At 42.4% G+C, this 20,994-nt stretch overlaps 1 protein-coding gene across 4 annotated transcripts in view; it reads left to right on the top strand.

Annotated features, from left to right (window-relative positions):
• The first annotated feature begins 283 nt into the window (after nt 1–283).
• Nucleotides 284–20,994, top strand: part of GAS2 (growth arrest specific 2) — a 204,183-nt gene continuing 183,472 nt past the window's right edge. The window contains exon 1 of one of the 4 annotated variants that reach the window (XM_073659462.1): nt 284–442. In XM_073659462.1, the coding sequence (XP_073515563.1) occupies nt 440–442 (3 nt within the window). In that variant the 5' untranslated portion in view covers nt 284–439. Of the gene's footprint in view, nt 447–2,416; nt 2,551–7,069; nt 7,238–20,994 lie in introns of those variants that run through there. The other 3 variants (XM_073659464.1, XM_073659466.1, XM_073659465.1) reach the window with 3 other exon arrangements.

The following is a 20,994-nucleotide window of genomic DNA, read 5'->3' as shown; positions in this document are numbered from 1 at the left end:
AAATTATTATTATTCCGAGATCTATTGATTAAAATGAACTTTGTTATTGGGAAAACCCTTTTAAATCCTCCCTTTTCCTTAACAGATTTGTGGCTCTTTTTTTTTTTTTTTGTCAATTTTGACAAGTTTCCCTTTAAGGATTTGTCCCATGTGTCACTATGTCGTATACAGGATCTTATCAATGGAGGTTTTCTCATTGGACAGAATGTGTGACTGCTGGGACAGGTAGACGCGGCAGCACTAAGATCTTTTGTGTCCGGTATTTCTAAGCAACGCACCTCACTGCCACAACACAAATCCGGAGGCTGCACGCCCTTCCTCCGGGGACTGAGCACCTGCTGGTTAAACGCTACTGAACCTGTGTTTCCTCAAAGGAATCAGACGTAGTAAAACACTGCGAGGCCTGAACGCACGAGCAGGTTAACATTATAGATGAGGAATGGTGTGTGAGTATTAATTTACATCACTCATATAAAGTTTATTAATGGGACCATATCACAAATTAAAGCAGATCTGCAGTCAGTGCTCCTAGACCTCATGTCTAAAAAAAAAAAAAATCTCACCCAGTTTTTTTAGGATTTTCTTTCCCAGGATGGTGCACAATAAAAGTGCAGGGACCATGCATATAACTGCAGCCTGGGTGACTGTGTGACTAAAGGATGGCTCCATCGCTACATCTGCTCCACGTCCTTTTCAGTTCCATTATTGTAATTTCTTTCCCTTCAAGATCTTTATTATCTGGCACAGGTGACAATAAATAATCGTCTTAGTAAATGATCGTATTAGTTCTTATGCCGATCCCAAGATCCAGATGCAGCAGAGCTGAGAGACGTTTCACTGGTTAGGGTGGCATGGTTTGTACACTGTGATAATTCAGAGCATTATGATTCTATTATAAAAAGTTATGCTACTTTGTTTCAATTTTTCATTTTTAAAGCACCACTCCAAAGTTGTTTTGTTTTTTTTATTTTACCACTGGAGTGGTGCCTCTAATCTAAGTTCCCTGCCCCTAGTCTCATACTTACCCACTGCCATCTTCACCTCCTATTGCTGCCGCTCCGGTCAGTCTGCCGAATCGCTCCAGAGGTCACTTTTTAATGTACAAATGCTTCTCGCAAAATTAGAATATCATCAAAAAGTTAATTAATTTCAGTTCTTCAATACAAAAAGTGAAACTCATATATTATATAGAGTCATTACACACAGAGTGATCTATTTCGAGTGTTTATTTCTGTTAATGTTGATGATTATGGCTTACAGCCAGTGAAAACACAAAAGTCATTATCTCAGTAAATTAGAATACTTTATAACAACTGGCCTACTGAAATGTATGTTCAGTAAATGCCCTCAATACTTGGTCGGGCTCCTTTTGTATCAATTACTGCATCAATGCGGCAATGTGGCATGGAGGCGATCAGCCTGTGGCCCTGCTGAGGTGTTATGGAAGCCCAGGTGGCTTTGATAGCAGCCTTCAGCTCATCTGCATTGTTGAGTCCGGTGTCTCTCATCTTCCTCTTGACAATACCCCATAGACTCTCTATGGCAGAGGTTGGGAACCTATGGCTCGCGAGCCAGATCTGGCTCTTTTGAAGGCTACATCTGGCTTGCTCTACCTGCCACTGACAGCTTAAAATGGCGCCATCGCTTCTGATCCGCACCACAGGAAGCTGTCACCCCTATAAGGCGCCCGCTATCCTGACAGCTAGAGCGGCGCTTGAGCGAGTGGAGCTCAGTTGCTGCTAAGCTGGAGTGAGTCATCATTAAGCGCAGACCGGAGACGTGGTCACCAGCAGGTATAGTGAGTCCCCGCACCGTCAGCAATCGTTTTCCTCACCCCAATGTAGCAGCAACTGAGCTCCGCTCGCTCAAGCTCCGCTCTAGCTGTCAGGATAGCGGGCGCTTTATAGGGGTGACGGCTTCCTGTGGTGCGGATCAGAAGCGACGGCGCCATTTTAAACTCCACTGGCGGGAATCAGCAGCCGCATCAGTCAGTCAGAGAGCGCCTGAATACAGGTAACGCTCTTACTTCATACCACCAGTCAATTAGGGGGACGCCAGTTACCTATATACACAGTACTGCTGGGTACAGTTTGCTTGAGCTCCATCCCCGGTTTCTCCATCAGAGATTTTGACCTGAAGGCCTCGGACATGTGGGTGAATAAGTTCAAGTCACTGAATGAAGATTTGGAAAGACTTGCACGACAGCAAGCAGAGTTGGAGAGCAAACACAAGTGGCGAGAGATGAAAAAACTTCAACCCGCGGACCAGCTGATTGTCAAAACTTGGAACGCACTTCCCATCACATACCACACACTGCAGCGTCTGAGTATTGCTGTACTGACAATGTTTGGCTCTACGTGTGCATGTGAGCAGTCGTTCTCACATCTAAAGAACATTAAGACCAACCTACGATCACGTTTAACGGATAGAAGTCTCAACGCCTGCATGAAGCTCAACTTCACCACGTATCAACCAGACTACAAAGCCATCAGCAAAACTATGCAGCACCAGAAGTCACATTAATGGGAAGAAGTAATTTATTCATCACTGGTGAGCAACAGCACAACGTTATTAAAAAGAATTCAGAGACTTATTGTACTTTAAAAGTGTTGGTCTTACATAAAATGCTCACATTTACTTGTATTTAGTTTTAAAAATATTGTACGGCTCTCACAGAATTACATTTTAAAATATGTGGCGTTCATGGCTCTCTCAGCCAAAAAGGTTCCTGACCCCTGCCTTATGGGGTTAAGGTCAGGCGAGTTTGCTGCCAATCAAGCCCAGTGATACTGTTGTTTGTAAACCAGGTATTGGTACTTTTGGCAGTGTGGACAGGGGCCAAGTCCTGCTGGAGAATGACATTTCCATCTCCATAAAGCTTGTCGGCAGAGGGAAGCATTAAGTGCTGTAAAATGTCTTGGTAGACGGCTGCGCTGACTTTGGTCTTGATAAAACACAGTGGACCTCCACCAGCAGATGACATGGCTCCTCACACCATCACTGATTGTGGAAACTTCACACTAGACCTCAAGCAGCTTGGATTGTGGCCTCTCCACTCTTCCTCCAGACTCTGGGACCTTGATTTCCAAATGAAATGCAAAATTTACTTTCATCTGAAAACAACACCTTGGATCACTGAGCAACAGTCCAGGTCTTTTCCTCCTTGGCCCAGGTAAGACGCTTCTGGCATTGTCTATTGGCCATGAGTGGCTTGACACAAGGAATGCGACACTTGTAGCCCATGTCCTGGATACGTCTGTGTGTGGTGGCTCTTGAAGCAATGACTCCAGCAGCAGTCCACTCCTTGTGAATCTCTCCCAAATTTTTGAATGGCCTTTTCTTAACAATCCTTTCAAGGCTGCGGTTATCCCGGTTGCTTGTGCCCCTTTTTCTGCCACACTTTTTCCTTCCACTTAATATGCTTGGATACAGCACTCTGTGAACAGCCAGCTTCTTTAGCAATGACCTTTTGTGGCTTACCCTCCTTGTGGAGTGTGTCATTGACTGCCTTCTGGACATCTGTCAAGTCAGCAGTCTTCCCCATGATTGTGGAGCCTACTGAAACAGACTAAGGGACCTTTTTAAACGTGTAGGAAGCCTTTGCAGGTGTTTTTTGTTAATTATTCTAATTTACTGAGATAATGACTTTTGTGTTTTCATTGGCTGTAAGCCATAATCATCAACATTAACAGAAATAAACACTTGAAATAGATCACTCTGCTTGTAATGTCTCTATATAATATAGGAGTTTCACTTTTTGAATTGAAGAACTGAAATAAATTAACTTTTTGATGATATTCCAATTTTGTGAGAAGCACCTATAAGTCTATGGGTGCCACGTTCCGGCTCTCATAGACTTGCATTGAGAGTTTGTAACCATTATCTCTGACTCCCGATCAGCCAGACGTTGCGGTCACAAGATGGTGCCACAGGACCGGAGTGGCGCCGATAAAAGATGAAGCCTCCAGTGAGTACGTATAAGACTGGGGTCAGGAAAGCACCACTCCTACAACAAAAATGCTGGACTGCTGCTTTAAGATTGCTCTCAGATAACAGGAACATTCTTGTTTGCATCCAGAGGGTAAAATGTTTCTCCTCTCCTGATAATTTGATAGAATGCATCAAACCAATGAATCATTCTGAATTCCAGATTGAATGCAACTGTAACAAACTCTCACCTGTAGGAAGCATCAGATCTCGTATAGGTTTGTTTTTATCCTTTGGCTGTAAGGGGAAACGACAAAGGTCAGCAAGAAAAGATCTTGCAAAACTTTTCAGGAAGTTTCTAAACTTTTCAGTATTCATTGATTAAGTTTTAGTTGGAGTTGAAGGGGTTTGTCTGGTCTTAAGCTACACGTCTGCAATGATTCTATGTGACTGCAGACTTGTGAATCCTCACATTGTGCACAATGAGTGCTGTGAGGATTCTCCAGTGCCGACAATGGGAGCGGGCGTTCATGTTACCACAAGTAAGTGACTTGCATACTTCCGGCCACAATCTGGCTAAACGTGTCCAGCCTTGTATGCAAGTCTATTCGGCACGTGACCAACCATACATGCCGTCCCATACCGGATGCTTCCGGATAGCTTAAGACTGAACAACCCCTTTAAAGAGCATCTTCTACCTTCAGGACCGCACCACTCCCCTTCACAGCTTGGACCAGCGGTATGGCTGTGCCCCTGAACCAAACTGTGGGATCTATTATGCTGCATGCAGAGGCAGAACTAGGAGGTACATGGGGGCAGAAACTGTTCGAATTCAGCTATCTATCTAGATCAGTGATTACAAGCTCTATAGCAAAGAGCTTGCAAGTGCTGCGCTTTGTTTTTAAAAGATCGACATATGGACTTAGCAGTAAGTAGGGGTGTGGAGGCCTCTTAAATGAAAGGGTTTTTTAGAGGACTGAAGCCAGATTGGCAAAAAAGTGATTTGCAAAGTTAAATAACATTCAATGCTGGGTAGAAATGTAAAAAAAAAAATATTGAAAGTTTAGTTAGTTCTTGACCTCTGAGTACATAGCTTGGTTATTATCAATAGTCCCATAGACAGTGAATGGAGGATGAGTAGACGAATCTTCGCTCCATACAGATGGTGTTTTGGGAAGCCCTGCTCTCGGGATCGCTGGGATTACCAGTAATCAGTACAATATCCCATAATCTAACTTTCAATACCCCTTTAATACTCCACAGTAGGTGTACCCCAAGCTCAATGTAAACCTACAAACAGCAAATTATGATATAACTACACTGTGTGCAGAATTATTAGGCAAATGAGTATTTTGATCACATGATACTTTTTATCCATGTCGTCCTACTCCAAGCTGCATAGGCTTGAGAGCCAACTACCAATTAAGTAAATCTGGTGATGTGCATCTCTGTAATGAGGAGGGGTGTTGTCTAATGACATCAACACCCTATATAAGGTGTGCTTAATTATTAGGCAACTTCCTTTTCTTTGGCAAAATGGGTCAGAAGAGAGATTTGACGGGCTCTGAAAAGTCCAAAATTGTGAGATGTCTTGCAGAGGGATGCAGCAGTCTTGAAATTTCCAAACTTTTGAAGAGTGATCACCGAACAATCAAGCGTTCCATGGCAAATAGCCAACAGGGTCGCAAGAAGCGTGTTGGCCAAAAAAGGCGCAAAATAACTGCCCATGAATTGAGGAAAATCAAGCGTGAAGCTGCCAAGATGCCACTCGCCACCAGTTTTGCCATATTTCAGAGCTGCAACGTTACTGGAGTATCAAAAAGCACAAGGTGTGCGATACTCAGGGACATGGCCAAGGTAAGGAAGGCTGAAAAACGACCACCTTTGAACAAGAAACATAAGATAAAACGTCAAGAATGGGCCAAGAAATATCTTAAGACTGAGTTTTCAAAGTTTTTATGGACTGATGAAATGAGAGTGACTCTTGATGGGCCAGATGGATGGGCCAGAGCCTGGATCAGTAAAGGGCAGAGAGCTCCACTCCGACTCAGACGCCAGCAAGGTGGAGGTGGGGTACTGGTATGGGCTGGTATCATCAAAGATGAACTTGTGGGACCTTTTCGGGTTGAGGATGGAGTGAAGCTCAACTCCCAGACCTACTGCCAGTTTCTGGAAGACAACTTCTTCAAGCAGTGGTACAGGAAGAAGTCTGTATCGTTCAAGAAAAACATGATTTTCATGCATGACAATGCTCCATCACATGCATCCAACTACTCCACAGCGTGGCTGGCCAGTAAAGGTCTAAAAGAAGAAAAAATAATGACATGGCCCCCTTGTTCACCTGATCTGAACCCCATAGAGAACCTGTGGTCCATCATAAAATGTGAGATCTACAGGGAGGGAAAACAGTACACCTCTCGGAACAGTGTCTGGGAGGCTGTGGTGAGATCTACAGGGAGGGAAAACAATACACCTCTCGGAACAGTGTCTGGGAGGCTGTGGTGGCTGCTGCACGCAATGTTGATCGAAAACAGATCAAGCAACTGACAGAATCTATGGATGGAAGGCTGTTGAGTGTCATCCTAAAGAAAGGCGGCTATATTCATCACTTATTTTTTGAGGTTTTGTTTTTGCATGTCAGAAATGTTTATTTCTAAATTTTGTGCACTGATATTGGTTTACCTGGTGAAAATAAACAAGTGAGATGGGATTATATTTGGTTTTTATTAAGTTGCCTAATAATTCTGCACAGTAATAGTTACCTGCACAAACAGATATCCTCCTAAGATAGCCAAATCTAAAAAAAATCCCACTCCAACTTCCAAAAATATTAAGCTTGGATATTTATGAGTCTTTTGGGTTGATTGAGAACATATTTTTTGATCAATAATAAAAATAATCCTCTAAAATACAACTTGCCTAATAATTCTGCACACAGTGTATGAGATGCACCAAATAGCAAACTCGGCTCCACTACATCTGTATTATAATTAGAGAAAGCTACTGATCCAGGGATACATGAATAGGTCAGGCTATGTATTAGTTTTCATCTTTAAAAAAAAAGCCTCTACTGGAAGCGAAAGCCAAGGACAAAGTGTAATGTAATATGTCAGGGAGCACCTACATCTCCTGCGCCATTCCAGCACTGCAGTGATTGCCTCCCCTCCTGCAGGCACAGCAGCGCTCTCGCCTCCATCATTGCTAAGTATCCCAAACTTTTCCAGAGGTGCTGACTATGAGGACAGGAAGCTGCCCTGCTATCCCGGTGCTGAGAGTATTAACAAGGGGGGCGAAAGAGTAGCAGATCTGGGTAAGTCATATTGGGGGTGAGGGGGAGCTGAGAGCATATGTAAGCCAGACCCGCTGCATGAGGCTTCGTTTCCCCGTCTCTGCACACAGAGCTGCTTATTGAAATCTGGAATGCATCTCTTTACAGTTCATTGCTGGTCCACCAGTAAAACCAGCTCAATATATTTGACGACTGCTGGTTAACCTATTGCAGTCATTATAGACTTACAGTACATTATCTCATTACCACACAGGGGTTCTTATACATTTTTATTTTTATTTTTTTTACATGCTTTACGCCTTTTAGAATTTTTTCTCTTTTTTTTTCTATCTTTCTTTATCTCCTTTTGCCCCGTTAATAGATCCGGAGCTGACTAGATGAAACCGGCCTGATAATCAAATATACATGTTTTTTTTGGTGTTTTTTTTTGGAGTTTCCCAATTTTTATTCTTTTTTTTAAATTTTTTTAATACTTATGGTAGATATCACAGCTATAGGACTCATGTGGTGGTGTACAGATATAAAAGTTGCACTCGGTCCTGGTATCTGAGGGGCCCAAAAGCTCTTCTGCTGCTTAAAGGGGTTTACTCAAGTTCTTTGTTGAGAGACAGACTTCCCTGCCTCCCCTGCCACTGGTCTGAACTGTGCGCTCTCTAATGCTGCTATCAACAGAAAAGAGCAGTGACTCTGAAGCTGTCTGGATCGAGTCCACTTCAGAGCAGCGCTTTCAACCTTTAAGGCAAACAGTCTTCAAGCAAACACTGTTTGCCTAGGAACCTGGCCACCTCTGACAGATTGCAGAGATGGCAGACAACCATGGCAATGAGCAATAAACAATAGAATTAAAAATTCCTCCATTATTACTGGAAGGGACCCAGTATCGGAGACATTATACCAGGAAGGGGCAAGGATGGGGACATTATACCAGGAAGAGGAAAGGATGGGGGACATTATACCTGGAAGGGGCAAGGATGGGGACATTATACCAGGAAGAGGAAAGGATGGGGGACATTATACCTGGAAGGGGCAAGGATGCGGGACATTATACCAGGAAGGGGCAAGTATGTGGGACATTATACCAGGTAGGGCCCCACGATATTGAATGCTATTACTGGAAGGGGCACAGGATGGGCAACAGTATTACTGGAAGGGGCACAGGATGGGGGACATTATTACTGGAAGGGGCACAGGATAGGGAACATTATTACTGGAAGGGGCACAGGATGGAGGACATTATACCAGGAAGGAGCCCAGAATGGAGGACATTATATCAGGAAGGGGCATGGATGGGGGACATTATACCAGGAAGGGGGAAAGGATATGAACATAATTACAGGAAGGGGCTCAGGATAAGGGACATCAAGGCAGGACGGGGGACATTATACCAGGAAGGGGCCCACGATATTGGACATTATTACTGGAAGGGGCACAGGGTGGGCAACATTATTACTGGAAGGTGCCCAGGATGGAGGACATTATACCAGTAAGGGGCCCAAGATGGAGGACATTATACCAGTAAGGGGCCCAGGATGGGTGACATTAGTACGGAATGAAGGACATTATTACATTATGGGGGTGGAGGGAGGGCAACACATATGTGTTTATAGGATTTAGAACCCTACAAGGGATTATACATCTACACAACAGGTGGGGTCCCAGGTCCAAATTTTGCACTGGGCCCATCAGACTCTAGTTCCCCCACTGGACAATCCCTTTAAATAGATTACAAATGGTGAACAGTAGGTGGGGGGGCTTGTTACAGATTTTGTATTTGAACCTAGAACTTCATGTTGCGCCCTCAGCCTCATATACACGGATGGTTTTCAGTTTAGTAAAACCCCTGAGATACTTTATATAAACTGGTACCCAGCAAATGATATGGTGCCCTACTGTGCTTCTTCAGATGACAAACATCAGAGAGAAATGAGCAAAGTATTTATACCAGTTTTCTGGCATATTAAAGCCGCAAAAATTTTGGTAACCCATAGTTAGTGTAAGTTCTGTGACTCACTATAACTAACACCTGAGCTTGGCATAAATTATAGCGGGATACCACTCCAGCTCATAGCGGGTGTTCATCTTGGTTTGCGGTGCGTGGATTGCCCAAGGATGCAAATTTATTAGCAGGTGTTCCCCTCTTAATAAATTTGCCGTCTCCTATTCCAGTGGCTTTTCAGTCAAGACTGGCATATGAAACCCCAGCCTTGGTGAATTCCACTCGTACTGTTGTAGGGATGAGCCGCCATATAGGTGCCCTTCAGCTCAGTCGTATATATCAACCCTGGTGTACAATATTCTCATTATTATCCAGGTTTTCTTTTATTTTCATAATTATATATATCACTTTTCCTTATTTTATGCCCTTTCTGTTCTAGTGCTTGCTTCTTTTTTCTTCTCTAGTTTGCCTTTTCTCTGATTTTTTTTCTGTTTTTTATTTATTTTTTTTATTTTTTTAGTTTGTTTCTGTTATTCTATTTGTTGCGATTAGTCTAAGTGTGCAAGCCCCATAACTTTACATAACATTTACCTTGTGGGGTTTTGTGGCGCATTTATTTATTATTTTCTTGTCCCATTTATTAATCAACCAGCGATTTTTACGCTTCTGCTGGAGAATTATGTTGTAATCAGCAAAGCTTCGTGGTAGATCAATAGAATTGTACGCTGATTGTTCTTGGTGCCGTTTATAGACTGGAAAGCCGAGCATGCAGCAGCAATAATGGGGGTAATTGAATGAAGCGGCTGCGGCTCTGATGAATGTCCTCATTGTTTTTAGTTATTTTGTTTTGGGTATGATTTTTTTTTTTTTAGCTTTTTAAAAGGCTTGTATGGTTTCCAGACAGGAGATGTCTGTGGAGTTGCTCCAGCGTCCATCATCCTGTGGAATGTGACGGTTTGCTCAGAAAACTGTTTTGGCCTCTCTGTAGGAGAGATGTCAGTGGACAGGTACATGGTAAAATAAATAGGGCAGACGTAACAAACACTGCAGGAGCCAGTGAGGAGAGAGATCCAGAGCACATCACAAGCAAAAGGCAAACAGAGTGTGAGATTTAATGTTCAAAGGAAGAAAGAAAAAATCCGTCAAAACATTTTCTCCTAAAAAAATGGAAAAAAATAAATTTCCAAAAATTTCCCAGAGTTGTAGTCATTTAGATTCCATCCAGAGTAACACTGCACTGCCCTGTGTTTGCTTTCTCCCACTGCTCTGCCAGTGTTAGTCCAGCAAAATCAGGAGGAACAGTAGTGCAGGTCTCACTCAGTATCAGGAGCGGACATGTCATTGGTGTAACATGTGCTGCCGCATCGGAGCCCTAGAGATAAGGGGCCACTTTCCCCTCCAAAGCAGGGGAAGGTGTAACCACCGTGGTCGCAGCCCAGCAGGCCCAGCAGGTGAGGGGTCCACCAGTGCCAACAAATACTTCAGCTGGATGCGTGTCCTCGGACCAATCAGAGGCCAGCAGCTGACGTCGGCGTGCAAGTAACTGGGGCGCAAGGCAGTGATGTCATGCGCTCCCATCGCCTGCACGTCAGCTGCCGGCTTCAGGAGAGGACGCTGCGCAGCGAAGGGAGTGGAGGGAAGATGATTTTTTTTTTTAAATCAATGAGTAGACAGTGGCCATAATACTACATAGATCACAATGGGCTGTGCATTATATTACATATATGGACTATGGGCTGAGAATTATACTGTATGGATGACTATGGGCTGTGCATTATACTACATGGAGGACTATGGGCTGTGCATTATACTACATCTATGACTATGGGCTGTGCATTATACTATATGGATGACTGTGGGCTGTGCATTATACTATATGGATGACTATGGGCTGTGCATTATACTATATGGATGACTGTGGGCTGTGCATTATACTATATGGATGACTATGGGCTGTGCATTATACTACATGGAGGACTATGAGCTGTGCATTATACGACATGGATGACTATGGGCTGTGCATTATACTACATGGATGACTATGGGCTGTGCATTATACTACATCTATGACTATGGGCTGTGCATTATACTATATGGATGACTATGGGCTGTGCATTATACTACATGGATGACTATGGTCTGTGCATTATACTACATCTATGACTATGGGCTGTGCATTATACTATATGGATCATTATGGGCTGTGCATTATACTACATGGATGACTGTGTGCTGTGCATTATACTATATGGATGACTATGGGCTGTGCATTATACTATATGGATGACAATGGGCTGTGCATTATACTATATGGATGACTATGGGCTGTGCATTATACAACATGTATGACTATGGGCTGTGCATTATACTATATGGATGACTATGGGCTGTACATTATACTATATGGAGGACTATGGGCTGTGCATTATACTATATGGATGACTATAGGCTGTGCATTATACTACATGGGTGACTATGGGCTGTGCATTATACTATATGGATGACAATGGGCTGTGCATTATACTACATGGATGACTATGGGCTGTGCATTATACTATATGGATGACTATGGGCTGTGCATTATACTATATGGATGACTATGGGCTGTGCATTATACTATATGGAGGACTATGGGCTGTGCATTATACTATATGGATGACTATGGGCTGTGCATTATACTATATGGATGACTATGGGCTGTACATTATACTATATGGATGACTATGGGCTGTACATTATACTATATGGAGGACTATGGGCTGTGCATTATACTACATGGATGACTGTGGGCTGTGCATTATACTATATGGATGACTATGGGCTGTGCATTATACTACATGTATGACTATGGGCTGTGCATTATACTATATGGAGGACTATGGGCTGTGCATTATACTATATGGATGACTATGGGCTGTGCATTATACTACATGGATGACTGTGGACTGTGCATTATACTATATGGATGACTATGGGCTGTGCATTACACTATATGGATGACTGTGGACTGTGCATTATACTATATGGATGACTATGGGCTGTGCATTATACTATATGGATGACTATGGGCTGTGCATTATACTACATGGATGACTGTGGACTGTGCATTACACTACATGGATGACTGTGGGCTGTGCATTATACTACATGGATGACTGTGGACTGTGCATTATACTATATGGATGACTATGGGCTGTGCATTACACTATATGGATGACTATGGGCTGTGCATTATACTACATGGATGACTGTGGACTGTGCATTACACTACATGGATGACTGTGGGCTGTGCATTATACTACATGGATGACTGTGGACTGTGCATTATACTATATGGATGACTATGGGCTGTGCATTACACTATATGGATGACTATGGGCTGTGCATTATACTATATAAATGACTAAGGGCTGTACATTATACTATATGGATGACTATGGGCTGTGCATTATACTACATGTAGGACTATGGGCTGTGCATTATACTATATGGAGGACTATGGGCTGTGCATTATACTATATGGATGACTATGGGCTGTGCATTATACTACATGGATGACTATGGGCTGTACATTACACTACATGGATGACTGTGGGCTGTGCATTATACTATATGGATGACTATGGGCTGTACATTACACTACATGGATGACTGTGGGCTGTGCATTATACTACATGGATGACTGTGGACTGTGCATTATACTATATGGATGACTATGGGCTGTGCATTACACTATATGGATGACTATGGGCTGTGCATTATACTATATGGATGACTATGGGCTGTACATTACACTACATGGATGACTGTGGGCTGTGCATTATACTACATGGATGACTATGGGCTGTACATTACACTACATGGATGACTGTGGGCTGTGCATTATACTATAAGGATGACTATGGGCTGTACATTACACTACATGGATGACTGTGGGCTGTGCATTATACTACATGGATGACTGTGGACTGTGCATTATACTATATGGATGACTATGGGCTGTGCATTACACTATATGGATGACTATGGGCTGTGCATTATACTATATAAATGACTAAGGGCTGTACATTATAGTATATGGATGACTATGGGCTGTGCATTATACTATATGAATGACTAAGGGCTGTACATTATAGTATATGGATGACTATGGGCTGTGCATTATACTACATGGATGACTATGGGCTGTGCATTATACTACATGGATGACTATGGGCTGTGCATTATACTATATGGATGACTATGGGCTGTGCATTATACTATATAGATGACTATGGGCTGTCCATTATACTACATGGATGACTATGGGCTGTGCATTATACTACATCTATGACTATGGGCTGTGCATTATACTACATGGATGACTATGGGCTGTGCATTATACTACATCTATGACTATGGGCTGTGCATTATACTATATGGATGACTATGGGATGTGCATTATACTACATCTATGACTATGGGCTGTGCATTATACTATATGGATCACAATGGGCTGTGCATTATACTACATGGATGACTGTGGGCTGCGCATTATACTACATGGATGACTGTGGGCTCTGCATTATACTATATGGATGACTATGGGCTGTGCATTATACTATATGGATGACTATGGGCTGTGCATTATACTATATGGATGACTATGGGCTGTGCATTATACTATATGGATGACTATGGGCTGTACATTATACTATATGGATGACTATGGGCTGTGCATTATACTATATGGATGACTATGGGTTGTGCATTATACTACATGTATGACTATGGGCTGTGCATCATACTATATGGATGACGATGGGCTGTGCATTATACTACATGTATGACTATGGGGTGTGCATTATACTATATGGATGACTATAGGCTGTGCATTATACTACATGGATGACTGTGGATTATACTACATGGATGACGGTGGGCTGTGCATTATACTATATGGATGACTATGGGCTGTGCATTATACTATATGGATGACTATGGGCTGTACATTATAGTATATGGATGACTATGGGCTGTGCATTATACTATATCAATGACTATGGGCTGTGCATTATACTACATGTATGACTATGGGCTGTGCATTATACTATATGGATGACTATGGGCTGTGCATTATACTATATGGATGACTATGGGTTGTGCATTATACTACATGAATGACTGTAGGCTGTGCATTATACTACATGGATGACTATGGGCTATGCATTATACTACATGTATGACTATGGGCTGTGCATTATACTATATGGATGACTATGGGCTGTGCATTATACTACATGGGTGACTATGGGCTGTGTATTATATTACATGTATGACTATGGGCTATGCATTATACTACATGTATGACTATGGGCTGTGCATTATACTACATGTATGACTATGGGCTATGCATTATACTACATGTATGACTATGGGCTGTGCATTATACTATATGGATGACTATGGGCTGTGCATTATACTATATGGATGACTGTGGGCTGTGCATTATACTATATGGATGACTGTGGGCTGTGCATTATACTATATGGATGACTATGGGCTGTGCATTTTACTACATGTATGACTATGGGCTGTGCATTATACTACATGTATGACTATGGGCTATGCATTATACTACATGTATGACTATGGGCTGTGCATTATACTATATGGATGACTATGAACTGTGTGTTACATTAGATGGATGACTATGGGCTGTGCAGTATACTACATGTATGTCTATGGGCTGTGCATTATACTACATGGATGACTATGGGCTGTGCATTATACTATATGGATGACTATGGGCTGTGCATTATACTATATGGATGACTATGGGCTGTGCATTATACTACATGTATGACTATGCTCTGTGCATTATAGTATATGGATGACTATGAGCTGTGCATTATACTATATGGATGACTATGGGCTGTGCATTATACTACATTGATGACTATGGGGTGTGCATTATACTATATGGATGACTATAGGCTGTGCATTATACTACATGGATGACTGTGGATTATACTACATGGATGACTGTGGGCTGTGCATTATACTATATGGATGACTATGGGCTGTGCATTATACTATATGGATGACTATGGGCTGTACATTATAGTATATGGATGACTATGGGCTGTGCATTATACTATATCAATGACTATGGGCTGTGCATTATACTACATGTATGACTATGGGCTGTGCATTATACTATATGGATGACTATGGACTGTGCATTATACTATATTGATGACTATGGGCTGTGCATTATACTATATGGATGACTATGGGCTGTGCATTATACTACATGTATGACTATGCTCTGTGCATTATAGTATATGGATGACTATGAGCTGTGCATTATACTATATGGATGACTATGGGCTGTGCATTATACTACATTGATGACTATGGGCTGTGCATTATATTACATTGATGACTATGGGGTGTGCATTATACTATATGGATGACTATAGGCTGTGCATTATACTACATGGATGACTGTGGATTATACTACATGGACGACTGTGGGCTGTGCATTATACTATATGGATGACTATGGGCTGTGCATTATACTATATGGATGACTATGGGCTGTGCATTATACTATATCAATGACTATGGGCTGTGCATTATACTACATGTATGACTATGGGCTGTGCATTATACTATATGGATGACTATGGGCTGTGCATTATACTATATGGATGACTGTGGGCTGTGCATTATACTATATGGATGACTGTGGGCTGTGCATTATACTACATGGATGACTGTGGGATGTGCATTATACTATATGGATGACTATGGGCTGTGCATTATACTACATGTATGACTATGGGCTGTGCATTATACTACATGTATGACTATGGGCTATGCATTATACTACATGTATGACTATGGGCTGTGCATTATACTATATGGATGACTATGGCTGTGCAGTATACTACATGTACAGTGGTGGCCAAAAGTATTGGCACCCCTGATATTCTGTCAGATAATACTCAGTTTCTTCCTGAAAATGATTGCAATCACAAATTCTTTGGTATTATTATCTTCGCGCTTGGGTAGTGGGTAGAGGGAAAATGGGGAGTTACCAACGTGGGGGCGTAACTGAGGACTAGTCGTAGATTGGATAAAATAAATTAAGCTTTATTTGAAAAAATAGATAAAACCAGTTAAAAGTGATAAAAGTGATAAAATCTCTGATCAGAGGTCAGTATATCTAGAGAATAGGAGTAACGTATTATTTTGATAGAAGATGGTCCTTAATGTGGTCCAGAGGTGTAAGAACCTGTGGAAAAAGGGTAAGGGAGGTTAGTTTAGTGGGATATTGGATAAGGTCAGGATGAGATAAATGGTGACCAATGTACCTGTAGTAGGGTCCTAGTTCTTATTGGTGAATAAGTATCAGGGACTATCTGTTAGGTAGGTGCTCTTATTCCATGGTGGGAGAATCTACAGGACAAATTAAGAGGTATAAAGGATAAATTAAGGTAGAGAGATGCGTAAAGTAAGTAAATTCTCTGTACCTACTGTAATCCGGGCGGATATTAGTTTCGGGTAAGAAGAGGTCCAGAGGCCTAGGCTTCCTGGAAACCTGGTGTCCTGGGTTGTCTTTTTAGTCTACCTGCAGCGAAGGTAGAGGGTGGGTGGAAAACGATCTTTGCCCTAGTAGGGGCTATAAATAAGTAGTGGATATTTACCTGATGGTGCAGGTGTGTTCCATTAGGTCACCTGTAGCAGTCCAGGGAAGTCCGGTGGGTCTGTTACAGTGGTGACCCTGTACGTCCTGGTGGTGTGATAATTGTACCTGTAGTGAGGTGAGTCACATGGGTCAGGTGAGGCAAGATGTCAACCAACCAAGGTATGAGAATCCTACTATGTATACCTTGTCAGGGAAGTTTGTAGCACGGTGGTTCCCCTAGGTCCTAGAGCCGGTCGTGGCCAGATAGGAGAAAATATTGGTAGGGGTAGTCTTAACGTATAGATAGGCCTGGTTCTAGGAGGGAAGCGGCCGGTTAGTCAATGCAGGGTAAAGCTGTGCAAAGTAGACGGAGCGGTCGCAGCATCCAGTTACTCACAGTTGGGGAAGTCTGCGTGGATCTGAGTCAGATAGTTGTCCCAGGGACGGGGGCGTCCTGTCGGCAGGTACCGTGACTGTATCCGGAGCGAGAGCGGAGTCCCGGCCGGAGACTTCCGCTCCTCGCGTGATCTCGGATAGGGAGAGCGCGCGCTTCCTGCAGAAAGCACGCGAGACTAGTGTGACGCGCTGACACGTGACACACAGGATGCAGCGGTCTCTTAGCGCTAGTGAGCTGGGATAGGGCGGGTCCTACGCGTTTCGAAAGATTCGTCTTTCTTCCTCAGGGATAGTCCTACCCAGCATCAGTGCCCTTATATACTCTAGTCAGGAGTGGTCTTGATGACTGCCTGTCAGTCATGTGTATGTTTTCTAAGCACACACAGGTCTGTCAGTCATTAAATGCAAACAGCTCGATGTCACTGTTTAACCCTTTGGGTTTAAGGGTGTTTAGTTGAAATATCCACTTACTTTCTGTTCTGGACATAGTTTTAATAAAATTACCAGATCTCCAGTGTGTAGGTACAATCTGGATACCTGTAATTTGGGTCCCATTTATGCATCCATTATGTTTTTCCATGTAATGCTTGGAGAGCGGGTGTTCCTTATATTTGTTTTTTATGTTCCTTAGATGTTCGTTTATTCTGACATTCATAGGTCTTTTAGTACGCCCTACATACATCTTTTGGAAAGGGCATGTCAGACCATATATTACTCCTGTACTTGTGCAGGTGATAAAGTCCTTAATGGGGTATGTTTCAGTTCCATGGCTGACAGTACTTTGTTTGCAGGTTTTAACCATTCTGCACATTTTACATTTTTTACATGGAAAAAAACCTTTAATTTTTTGTTTAAAGGGGGTATATATTTGATTGCTAACTGAAAAATTATTTGTTGTTGGTGCTAATATGTTTCTTAAATTCCGTGCCTTTTTATATATAAATTGGGGATTGACATGTATCTGATCTCCAATTATTTTGTCATCCCTGAGTATGTGCCAATGTTTCCCCACAATTTTCCTGAATAGATGGATATTGGAACAATATGGTGTGATGATCGGAATGTTAAGTTGTTCCCTATCATACTGTGATTTTTTATTGGTTTTTCTGGATGGGTTCAAAAGGGTTTCCCGTGGTATTTGAGCTACGGAATCTACTATTTCATTAAGAAATTTAGCATCATAGCCTTTCTCAAGGAACTTTCTTGTCAGTTGATCAGCCTCTTTTCTGAAATCGGGATTTGTCGAGCAATTTCTGTGTATTCGTATGTACTGGCTACGAGGTACATTGAGTAGCCAGTTAGGTAGGTGACAGCTGTCCAGTGGTATATATCCGTTTGCGTCTGTGGGTTTATAATAGGTACGTGTCCGGATATGATTGTCTTCAATATAAATATTTAAATCCAAAAAGTTAATGGTTTTGGTGCTGGTGGTAGATGTAAACTGTAGGAAGTAGTTATTGTTATTTATATCCTGTAGGAACTTCTCAAGGGAAGAATGATCACTCTTCCCTTGAGAAGTTCCTACAGGATATAAATAACGTACCTATTATAAACCCACAGACGCAAACGGATATATACCACTGGACAGCTGTCACCTACCTAACTGGCTACTCAATGTACCTCGTAGCCAGTACATACGAATACACAGAAATTGCTCGACAAATCCCGATTTCAGAAAAGAGGCTGATCAACTGACAAGAAAGTTCCTTGAGAAAGGCTATGATGCTAAATTTCTTAATGAAATAGTAGATTCCGTAGCTCAAATACCACGGGAAACCCTTTTGAACCCATCCAGAAAAACCAATAAAAAATCACAGTATGATAGGGAACAACTTAACATTCCGATCATCACACCATATTGTTCCAATATCCATCTATTCAGGAAAATTGTGGGGAAACATTGGCACATACTCAGGGATGACAAAATAATTGGAGATCAGATACATGTCAATCCCCAATTTATATATAAAAAGGCACGGAATTTAAGAAACATATTAGCACCAACAACAAATAATTTTTCAGTTAGCAATCAAATATATACCCCCTTTAAACAAAAAATTAAAGGTTTTTTTCCATGTAAAAAATGTAAAATGTGCAGAATGGTTAAAACCTGCAAACAAAGTACTGTCAGCCATGGAACTGAAACATACCCCATTAAGGACTTTATCACCTGCACAAGTACAGGAGTAATATATGGTCTGACATGCCCTTTCCAAAAGATGTATGTAGGGCGTACTAAAAGACCTATGAATGTCAGAATAAACGAACATCTAAGGAACATAAAAAACAAATATAAGGAACACCCGCTCTCCAAGCATTACATGGAAAAACATAATGGATGCATAAATGGGACCCAAATTACAGGTATCCAGATTGTACCTACACACTGGAGATCTGGTAATTTTATTAAAACTATGTCCAGAACAGAAAGTAAGTGGATATTTCAACTAAACACCCTTAAACCCAAAGGGTTAAACAGTGACATCGAGCTGTTTGCATTTAATGACTGACAGACCTGTGTGTGCTTAGAAAACATACACATGACTGACAGGCAGTCATCAAGACCACTCCTGACTAGAGTATATAAGGGCACTGATGCTGGGTAGGACTATCCCTGAGGAAGAAAGACGAATCTTTCGAAACGCGTAGGACCCGCCCTATCCCAGCTCACTAGCGCTAAGAGACCGCTGCATCCTGTGTGTCACGTGTCAGCGCGTCACACTAGTCTCGCGTGCTTTCTGCAGGAAGCGCGCGCTCTCCCTATCCGAGATCACGCGAGGAGCGGAAGTCTCCGGCCGGGACTCCGCTCTCGCTCCGGATACAGTCACGGTACCTGCCGACAGGACGCCCCCGTCCCTGGGACAACTATCTGACTCAGATCCACGCAGACTTCCCCAACTGTGAGTAACTGGATGCTGCGACCGCTCCGTCTACTTTGCACAGCTTTACCCTGCATTGACTAACCGGCCGCTTCCCTCCTAGAACCAGGCCTATCTATACGTTAAGACTACCCCTACCAATATTTTCTCCTATCTGGCCACGACCGGCTCTAGGACCTAGGGGAACCACCGTGCTACAAACTTCCCTGACAAGGTATACATAGTAGGATTCTCATACCTTGGTTGGTTGACATCTTGCCTCACCTGACCCATGTGACTCACCTCACTACAGGTACAATTATCACACCACCAGGACGTACAGGGTCACCACTGTAACAGACCCACCGGACTTCCCTGGACTGCTACAGGTGACCTAATGGAACACACCTGCACCATCAGGTAAATATCCACTACTTATTTATAGCCCCTACTAGGGCAAAGATCGTTTTCCACCCACCCTCTACCTTCGCTGCAGGTAGACTAAAAAGACAACCCAGGACACCAGGTTTCCAGGAAGCCTAGGCCTCTGGACCTCTTCTTACCCGAAACTAATATCCGCCCGGATTACAGTAGGTACAGAGAATTTACTTACTTTACGCATCTCTCTACCTTAATTTATCCTTTATACCTCTTAATTTGTCCTGTAGATTCTCCCACCATGGAATAAGAGCACCTACCTAACAGATAGTCCCTGATACTTATTCACCAATAAGAACTAGGACCCTACTACAGGTACATTGGTCACCATTTATCTCATCCTGACCTTATCCAATATCCCACTAAACTAACCTCCCTTACCCTTTTTCCACAGGTTCTTACACCTCTGGACCACATTAAGGACCATCTTCTATCAAAATAATACGTTACTCCTATTCTCTAGATATACTGACCT

The sequence above is a fragment of the Phyllobates terribilis genome, unplaced genomic scaffold (assembly GCF_046119375.1).
Source record: "Phyllobates terribilis strain yellow unplaced genomic scaffold, ASM4611937v1 Scaffold_13__5_contigs__length_258822181, whole genome shotgun sequence".
Classification (NCBI taxonomy): domain Eukaryota; kingdom Metazoa; phylum Chordata; class Amphibia; order Anura; family Dendrobatidae; genus Phyllobates; species Phyllobates terribilis.
The sequence above is the reverse complement of the archived record's forward strand: the minus strand, read 5'-3'. Positions and strand labels throughout refer to the sequence as shown.